This window comes from Diceros bicornis, chromosome 28 (assembly GCF_020826845.1).
Source record: "Diceros bicornis minor isolate mBicDic1 chromosome 28, mDicBic1.mat.cur, whole genome shotgun sequence".
Taxonomy (NCBI): Eukaryota; Metazoa; Chordata; class Mammalia; order Perissodactyla; family Rhinocerotidae; genus Diceros; species Diceros bicornis.
This window is the reverse complement of record NC_080767.1, coordinates 31,154,663-31,165,223: the sequence shown is the minus strand read 5'-3', so window position 1 is coordinate 31,165,223 and position 10,561 is coordinate 31,154,663. Positions and strand designations below refer to the sequence as shown.

Sequence of the window (10,561 nt, the reverse complement as noted above, 5' to 3'; positions counted from 1 at the left end):
TTAGAGATGAGGAAGGAGGAATGGTGTCCTGCTCTTAGAAATGGTTGCTTCATTGGGATGGGGAGAGAGACTGAGGCAGAACATCTCATTCCACAGTCAAGTAAATGAGTGGAAATACCCTTTTTACATTCCTAACTCAGAGTTACCTGATAACCTTCCCTTAAAATCAATCTGAGAATGGTGGAATCATTGAAATGGTGGAAAGCAGAGGCTGATCAGGGTACCAGGATCAGGCATCACTGTCATGGTGAGAAGAATGTTTTCCCACAGCCAAATAGTTTACCCAAAGCCTCCTTCAAGTCTCTGTTCCTCAAGCTGTAGATAAATGGGTTTAGCATGGGAATAATCACCATATAGAGAATGGCAGCCCTACTTTCCCTCTCTGCAGAGTGAGTTGATGGAGGAAGTAAATACACACCCATTAGAGATCCATAGAAGAGCAGGACCACGGTGAGATGAGAACCACAGGTGGAGAAGGCCTTCCATCGCCCTCCAGGAGATGAGATGCCAAATACAGCCCAGGAAATGCGGACATAAGAGAGGATTATCAGCATGAGTGGAGTGGTGAGGAACGTCAGGCCCATAGTGATGATCATCAGCTCATTAACATGGGTATCTGAGCAGGCAAGCTTCAGTAGAGCACTGGGATCACAGTAGAAGTGGGGGATGGCCTTGTGAGCACAGAAGGCCACACGGGTCAGCAAGATGGTGTGCATCAGAGCAGGACAGTTGGTTAGCACCAAGCACATGCCCAACATTAGTGCACAGATCTGGGGACTCATAGCTGTGCTGTAATGGAGGGGCTGGCAGATGGCCACATAGCGGTCATAAGCCATCACCACCAGAAGGCAGTTGTCAAGGCCACCAAACATAAGGAGGAAATATAACTGTGCAAGGCACCCAGAATAGGAGATGGCCTGGCTCTTGGTGTGAATGTTGGCCAGCATTTTGGGGATTGAGGCAGAAGTGAAACAGGCATCCGTTAATGATAGGTTGGCCAGAAAAAAGTACATGGGAGTGTGGAGGTGTGGGTTAGAGCTGATGGCCAGGATGATGAGCAGGTTCCCCATCATGGTGACCAGGTACATGCCCAGGAAGATGCCAAATAGGAGAGGCTGCTCCTCTGGCCACTCAGAGAGTCCTAGAAGGAGGAAGTCTGAAACAGCAGTTTGGTTCACTCTGCTTAGTTTTCCCATCCCTTGTGGTTCTTGTTATCTGTGCAGATAAAACCCTTCCATGTGTCAGTATTTAACTATTAAATCAATTCACAGATATGTATCTGTGTAGCTAGAAATATGCTGGCAAAAAGGGTGACTAAATAAACCTTGCCAATGAGAATCTCTGGATCTCATCGAGGATGTAAGACAATACCCATCGGACATTTAGAGAACAGTCAAGGTAATATGCACTCAAATACAAATTGTGCTTTCTATTCTATAATAGGGTCCAGAGAAAAGAGAAGAATATGACCAGAGAAGTCAGTGTAGGCTATTGGAGGAGATGAGAATTGAGCATATCCTGGAAGGCAAGATTGGAAAAGTCCTTGATGCTTACCGATTGAAAAGGAAATGCATGATCTCCATCATTGCCCCAACCGCAAGACACACACACACACACACACACACACACACACACACGCTAGCCTTCTGTTTTGAGCCTGAAAATGGCTTTGAAGAACAAGATAGCCTCCTCTCTACTTGCCCCCCCAATCCCAGAACTTGACCTCACCTACTCAGCTCCAGTCCCTGTCCTGTTCCCTAACTAGGGGCATAGGATGTGTGGACTGAGGGCAATGAGTGTCTGTGGTGTCCTATTCTCCCCATCTGCTGTTAGGATCTCCCCTCCACAAACAGGACAGGAGGCCACCCCTGCCCCTCCATCACCCTCTTTGCTTCGTCCCTGTCCACTCTCCTTTTCCTCCTTTGCATTGGTATTCACTCTGGGAACTGGTATTTTAGTCCCCCTGGTCCCTTGAACATCAACATGATCAGTGCCTATTTGTACAGGCTTGCTAAGTGCCAGATACCTTGATGATATCGTTTTATTCTTCACAAGACTATGAAGTAGGTATTGTTATCCTCCATAATTTTGCAAATGGTGAAACGGAGTCTCAGAGATATTTGCTATACTCCAGATCTGATAGCTGGTAAATGAGATTCAAATGCAGATGTGCCTGACTCCGAAGCCTGTGCCTTCACCCCTACACTTGCACTGTATCTCTCTGATATTTATTCTTCATCAGAGGGAGGAAAGGTGAAAGAAATCAGGCTTTCGCTCTCTGGGCTTGAAAATAGCCACTCTGTTCTGCTTTCCTAGGATTTAGAGCAAGCTGGTGTAAGAAGTCATTTCATGTTGGCCTTGTAGAAACTGTGACCTTAGAATTTTTTGTGAATATTTAATCCTCCATTTGTTCTTTGATTCATAGAGAGGCTTCTGATCTTGGGCAGAGACTCAGATCATCTACCTTAGAAACTTTTGCCTAGTCATTGGGCTGGGAAGGGAAGTCTGTGTGTGTGTGTGTGTGTGTGTGTGTGTTTGTGTGTGTGTGAGGGTGTCCTACCCTTTCCAGATTCTCACCTGTCAGAGTAGGGAACAGTTTCAGGCATCTACACGTTCTCCAATTCTCTCCTCTGGATAAAAGATTCACAAGGAGGAAAAGTCTGAGATCTTTCTGACTCAAGTCAGTAAAGTTGGGGTCTATTGAGTCCAGGGTTCATTAGGATCGCCTGGAGTGTATGACTCATTTTCAGCTTCCCTAGACCTGGGAAGACAGGAGTCTTTCTTAGGGTTTTAAAGGCTCCTAGAACACAATCCCCCAAAGCTCATTAGAGCCAACCTCAGTGTCATTGGTGGCCTGTGCTCCAGCCAGCTCTGGCAGGCTTCTGGGAGAACTGAGGGCATCTCTTTCCCAGGAGTTAAGCTCTCAGAGGTGGGTCTCTGGACTGTGATTCTGAAGCCTGTTGCTAGGATTCAGCACTTCAGCTTTACCAGCAGGCCTCCTGGGAACTCCTGCCTATGCACTGGATAATTCAGTGTCTGTCCCATGCCTTGGGTAAAACTGAATTGAGAGAGATGTCAGAATCAAAATTATAATGTGAATATATCTGCTAGTGATTTCTCTAAACAGAGTAATCCTGATATGAAGCAATGCCCTCAAGTCCTAAACTCTCAATTAGATATGGCAGCCTATATAGAGTACACCAGCCATAATGTCTGATGTATAGCAGCTGCTAAAAATGTTACATCTCCTGTATTTTTATCAATATTAGTACTTATCAAACACTTTCATACATGATCTCAAGTTGTAATCACAACAAGCTGAGGATGTAGGAACTATCATTATTCCCATTTTACCGATAAGAAAACTGAGGCCCAGTGAGGATAATGACTGGATCAAGGTCATACAATTACTAAATGGAGGGGGTGGTCTCTGTGACTATAGAGTCCATGCTCTTAACCACCATACTTTGTCCCAGTATCATTGATAGTTTAAATCATTAACAATTTCATAGGTACAAAATAATCTCATTGTTCTAACTTGCATGTCTTTGGTTACTGTTCAGATTGAATATTTGTTTCAGCTGATTTTTAACCATGGGTAATTATTTCTCAAACTGTTCACAGAATGTACTTTTTTTTCTATTCGAGTGTTCATGACTTTTTGAATGGATATTAAAGGCAGTAAAACAAAATTAAAATATTTTATTCTGAGTGTTTCTTTTCTGTTCTTGTTGTTTCACTATGTATAATAGTTTTTAAAATTTATTTTTGTAGTCAAAATCAACAGCTGTTTGGCTTTGTGATTTATTTCTATTACTTTTATACTAAAAAGTTCTTTCTTTCTCATAGATCAGGGAAAGTCCACTTAATTATTTCTTCTAAAATTTAAATACTATATTTGGTCTTCCTAACACCTAGCTTTAGAAATCCTAGAATCTCACTTTCACTGCCTTCCATAGGTCAAACAAGTCACTAAGACCAGGCCAGTGACTAAGTGAAGGAAGTTAAGCTCCATGGCTCCATAAGAAGAAGAGTAAAGAATTTTTGTCACTCTTTAATTTACCACAGCCTACACTTTTGCCACAAATTATTTACATTCTTCCCACATTCAAAATGGACTCCTACATCCCAAGAGCCTCAAAATCTCGTCCCATCGCAACATCAAGTCCAAGATCTTGTCATCTAAATGAGGTCCAGGTGAAAATGCATTTTTTCAGACGTACTTCCCTGCGTGTTGTTCCTGTGAAGACCTGGGAATGTAAGAGACAAGTTGTCCCCTTACCCCCTCCACACACATGGCCAACATGATGGTGACACAGAAGTGGATAACTGAGATACACACTCCAAATCCTTGGGGTGGGACAGGGAGGTGGATGGGAAGCACATAGCTATATTTCATTCATTCTCATTGCTGCTAATATTCCACTCATAGATATACCACAATTCATCTATTCTACTTTTGCTAGCCATTTAGATGATTTCCAGTTGGGTGTTTTACAAAGACAGATGGTCCCTGACTTATGATTTTTCAATTTTATGTGGTGTGAAAGCAACATACATTCAGTACAAACCATACTTCGAATTTTGATCTTTTCCTGGGCTAGCCATATGCAATAGAGTCCTCTCTCGTGATGCTGGACAGCAGCAGTGAGCCACAGCTGCCAGTCAGCCACATGATCGTGAGGGTAAACAACCAATACACTTACAGCCATTCTGTACTGATCCAACCATTCTGTTTTTCACTTTCAGTACAGTATTTGATAAATTACATGAGACGTTCAACACTTTATTATAAAATAGGCTTTATGTTAGATGATTTTGCCCAACTGTAGGCTAATGTAAGTGTTCTGAGCATATTTACGTTAGGCTAGGCTAAGCTACGATGTTCAGTAGGTTAGATGTATTAAATGTATTTTCTGCTTAAAATATTTTCAACTTAATGATGGCTTTATCAGGATGTAACCTCTTCATAAGATGAGGAAGATCTGTAGTGGTGACATAAACATTCTTATACATGCCTCTTGGGGAATATGTATACACATTTTGATTAACTACATGTCTAGTAGTAGAATTTTGGGGCCCTTGGTTTTGCATGTGTTCAGTTTTAGTTTTTCAGTGATAGCTCTATGGTGGCAACAGTGGATATGAGAATTCTTGTTGTTCTTATCCCACTGATACTTGGTAAGTCTCTTTTGTTCATTTTAGCTAATCTGGTAGGTTTGTAGTAGTAACACATTGTAGGTTAAATTTAAATTGTCTTGATGACTAATGAAATTGAAAACATTTTCATACAGTTATTAAAATATATGATACATCTTTTCAAATCTATTGGTTTTCTTCATCTTTCTTGATTTGAAAAAGGTCTTATATATACCGTAATCAAGTATTTTGTGACATGTATACAAGGCAAATATCCCCTCCTTTGAGGGTTGACTTTTCATTTTCTTATTGATGTCTTTTGATAAATAGAAATTCTTAATTTTAATATAGTCCAATTTATTTTTTATTTGTGGTTATGCTGTTCGTGTCCTGTTTAAGAGATATTTGCATACTTCTTGATTATGAAGATATTCTCCTCTGTCTTTGTCTGAAATTTTAATATTTTATATTTTATTTGTATATGAATCTATTTGGAATTGATTTTTATATACAGCATGAGATCAGAGTCGAATTACGCTTTTTTCCATTTGGATATCCAATTAACTAAAATGATTTGTTGAAAAGATCATTGTTTACCTACTATGCTGAAATATCACATTTATAATAATTTCAGTAATCATTTATATGAGGGTCTACTTCTAGACTGTATTCTGTTCCATTTGTCAATTTGTCTGTCCCTGCCCTATACCACAGTGTTTTGATTCTTATAGTTTTATAACACATCTTGACGTAGGTTTCGTAAGTCCTCTACATTTGTTTTTGCCTTTCGGGTTGCCTCGTGGTATTTGTGGTTTTGTATGAATTTTAGAAGTAACTTGTCAATTTTCACACACACAAACACACTGACACATGCTCACAAACGTGCTGGGACTTAGAATGTGATTTCATTAGTAGATAGACTAATTTGTGATGATTTTATATCCTTACAATGCTAAATTTCCCATCCACGAATATGGTATATCTCTTTATTTATGCCTTCTTTAATTTATTTCAATAATATTTTGTAAATTTTAGAAAGAGGTCTTGCACTTTTCCTTAAATTTATTCCTAGATATCTATGCTTTTTTTATTCTAATGTAAATAGTGTGTTTAAAATTTTTGTTTTCTCTTTGTTCATGGCTGGTATGCAGGAATACAATTGGTTTTTGTATATTGACTTTGTTTCCAGCGACCTTGCTATATTCTTTTATTAATTCAGTAAGTTGTAGATTTGGGGCAACCTTTTAGGTATACAATCAGGTTGTCTGATAATAATGACAGTTTTAGTTTTTCATTTGTAATACTTAGCTATTTTTCCTTCTTTCTCTGGCCTCACCTTTCTGTTTGAGACCACCAGTAAATGCTCACTAGAAGTAGTGGTGATAAAAATGTCCCTGACTCCGATTCCAGGGAAAAAGATTTCAGTATTTCTCCATTGAGTATGATATTTTCTGTATAAAATTTTTATCAGATTGAGGATGTTCCCTTCTATTCCTAGTTTCCCATAGATTTTTATCATGAGTGGGTGTTGAAGTTTATTAAATGCTTTTGTTGCATCTACTGAAATTTTGAAATGATTATTCTCCTTTTTATATTAATGTAATGAATTTCAATGATTGATTTACAAATGTTAAACTAACATTTCATCATGAAATAAGCCCTTTGGCTCAGTGCATTAGGCTTTCTCTGCATCCTTAGATTCAATTTTCCAATATTTTGTTTAGAATTTTGAAACTTGAGAGATTGGTCTTCGTTTTTTTTTGTCATGTACCTCTCAGATTTTGGTATTAGGGCTATGCTTGCCTCATAAAAAGAGTTATAAACTGTTTCTTCTTTTACTATTCTGGTGAAGAGTTTGTGTAAGACTGTGGTTATTTCTTCCTTAAATGTTCAGAAGAATCCATCAGTGAAACATTCTGAGATTTAATATTCCCGTTTTGAGAACATTTGATAAAGGATTCCGTTCCTTTAGTAGATATCAAGCTACTCATATTTTCTTTTCTTTTGTCAGCTTTAATATATTTTTGTTTTTGACGCATTTGTCCATTTTACTCAAATTGTGAAATTCATTAGCTTAAAGTTGCTAATAATAGCTTCATACTGTCTTTACATTTTTAAAAAAAACTGAGGAGAGGGAAAAACCCAAATAATACTTGTGAAAATTAATGAATGTTTACATATGTTTATATCCATGTAGTGACTATACAGAAAAAAATACAGGACATTTCCATCACCCCAGTTTTTCTCATTAATACCTCAGAGGCAAACAATATCCTTATATATTAATGAAATTAAATTAATATCAACACCTACCCACAAATAAAAATCCAGGCTTAGATGGTTTCACTGTTTAATTATCTTAATTGTTTAAAGAAAAATTGAAATTAATCTTAAACCAATGCTGCAGAAAATACACACGAAAGGGAGCAGTTCCAAATTAATTTTATGAAGGTAGCAAAAGCTGACAAAAAGAAAATTATAAATGTGACAACCAAAATGTGTTCCAGTTTTCTATCACTGTGTTAACAAACTACCCCAAAGCTTAGTGGCTTTAAACAACAGCCTCATTTATTTTACTCATCTCCAGTCTTGGCAGAGCTTGGTTTGGATAGCACATCTCTGCTCCATGCAATATCAGCTTGGTGGCTAGGAGGCTGAGGACTGGACCATCTGTAGGCTTGTTCACTCATGTGTCTGGAGGTCGATGTTGAGTATTGGCTGGGATGTTAGCTGGGTGTCAGCTGGAACACCTATGCATGGTCTCTCCATGTAGTCTAGGCTTTTTCACAACATAGTGGCTGGGTGTCAAGGTCAAGGTTCTGGATGTTCAACATCATAGATCATCAGGCCAATGCAAATTAAAACTACAATGTAATATTAATATAATCCTTCCCAAATGCTGAAATACAAAGACTGGCAATACAAAGTGCTAGTGATCATATGAGCAACTAGAAATCTCATATAGAGCTTGTGAGAAAGTAAATTGGTACAACCACTTTGGAAAACTGTTTGGAAGTTTATTATAAAGTTAAACATACACTTATCACATAAAATGCATGTCCACCCAAAGATTTGTACATGGATGTCTGTAGCTGCTTTATGCATAGTGGCCAAATACCAGTTACAGCCAAAATATCCATCAGCTGTAGAAGGCATAAACAGATTATGGTGTATTAATACAATAGAATACTACTCAATAATGAAAAAATATATTTATATATATTGCAACATGGATGAATCTCAAACACATTGTGCTGTGCAAAAGAAGCCAGACACAAGAGTATATATTGTAAGATTCCATGTATTTGACTCTCTGGAAAATACAAATCTAATCTATAATGACAGAATTAAGGTTGCTGGCTGCATGAGAATGGGAGTGGGGGAAGGGATTGGGATGTAGGTACAAGGGTGTAGATACAAGGGAACTTTTTGGAGTGATGGAAATAGTCTATATCTTGATTGTGTAGTGTTTATACAGGCATATAAGTTTGTTGAGACTCTTTGAAATGTGCACGTAAAATGGGTGTATTTAATATCATGTAAGTTATACTACAATAAGTTGATTTTAAAATAAGATTAAAGAATGGATAGAGTTATGGATATATGGATGATTATAAAAGCAAGTATAATAAAATGTTAAAGATTAAATCTAGGTGGCTGGTATAAGGCTATTCACTGCAGAATTCTTTCAACTTTGCTGTATGTTTGAAAATGTTTGCTGTAAAATGTTGGGAAAAAAGACTGACACTGCTAGTTTTGTTGAGAATTTTTAGCAATTGGAATTCTCAATTACTTTGGGTGGAAGTATAAATTTGTACAAACATTTTTGAAAATAGTTTGTCTACATATACTAAAGCTAAATATTGTTTACGCTACTACCCAGAAGTATCACTTCTAGTATACCTGAGAGTAATAAGTACATGTGTCCCACAAAAGGCATGTTTAAGGATGTTTCTATCAGCTTTACTTATAATAGCCAAAAGTCGTAAGCAATCTATATGTCCATCAACAGAAAAATGAATAAAGTATGGGTCATTTGTATAATGAAATATTATACAGCAATAAAAATGACAAAATTCTGCTATATGCAGCAACATGATTGACTATGCGTTAAAGAAACCAGATATAAGAGTTCTACTGTCTGATTCCTTTTATGTAAACTTTAAAAACAGGCAAAACTAACCTTGAGGTGATATGAATCACAAGAGTGGTTACCTCTAAGAGGATAGTGCGTCAGAAGGGACAAGAAGGAGCCTTCTGGCTTGATGGAAATGTCATATATCTTGATCTGTGGGGTGGTTATATTCGTGTAAATATGGAAAATTCATTGAGCTGTGCACGTCATATTTATGTGCTTTGCTGATATATGCCATAATGCAATAATTTTTTTGTTTGTTTGTTTTGTTTATGCTGGGAAAGATTTGCCCTGAGCTAAAATTTATTGCCAATTTTCCTTTTTTTCCTCCCCAAGGCCCCAGTTCATAGTTGTAAATTCTAGTTATAAGCCCCTCTGGTTATTCTAAGTGAGCCAACACCACAGCGTGGCTACTGACTGATGAGTGGTGTGGTTCTGCACCCGGGAGTGGAACCTGGGCCACCGAAGTGGAGTGTGCTGAACTTTAACCACTAGGCCATCAGGGCTGGCTCCCAATAAAATTTTTGGAAACTGGATGGAAGCTCTGTGCCTATAGACGGAGCTGTCAACATTGAGCTTCACTGTAGGACGATCTGGCTGGGAAACTTTTTTTGAGGAAGATATCACCAATGCCAGTAACTTTAGGTTTTCCTGTTTGGCTAGCCAGACTCCAAAGAAAATTCTTTCAATATTCTGTATTCAAGATAGAGGTCTGGCAGCAAAATCTGGATAAAGGGCTGTGGGTTTCAGCATGCAGCATATGACATGCACATATAGTCATGTATTCCCTTGTTTTTTGTACAATTTGCTAATCTGAGCTGTATGTGGCAACTCCCAGTCTCAATCTTCTTCAGAAAGGAAACCTCTCAACTTCTACTGGGATAGGAGAGGGACAGTTTTCCAGTAGTGTGGCATGTAAAGGGAATCTAGGGATCCAACTTCTGAAATAGTTTATTTCTCTTTTACTCCCAGATCCAGAGGTTCCAAAGGCTTCCAGTTTCTGGATCTTTTGAGGATTCTTTGGTGTTGGCAAGATTGATTCTTTTATTTTATCTACTGCCAGTTTAGGATTCAGCTTTTCCATGTCTGTTAACTCAGTTATCACTGTCAAAGGAAAATTGTACCACACAGAATTAAACAGGCAAGGAAGACTTTATTCATGACTATTGCAGTAGGGGAGAGAGATTGAACTCAACTCCACTGAAACAAAAGGCAGGAGTACTTTTAAGAGCTGTGATGAGCTAAAGGAAAAGTACTGGCGAAGGATGACCAGTGTGATAAGGCCAT

At 38.1% G+C, this 10,561-nt stretch overlaps 1 protein-coding gene across 1 annotated transcript; it reads right to left on the bottom strand.

Moving 5' to 3' along the window:
• Nucleotides 1-242: 242 nt before the first annotated feature.
• On the bottom strand, nt 243-1,211 carry LOC131393323 (olfactory receptor 1N2). Its single transcript, XM_058523968.1, has one exon. The coding sequence runs from the start codon at nt 1,194-1,196 to the stop codon at nt 243-245; it is 954 nt and encodes a 317-aa protein (XP_058379951.1). The 5' UTR covers nt 1,197-1,211.
• Nucleotides 1,212-10,561: the final 9,350 nt, after the last annotated feature.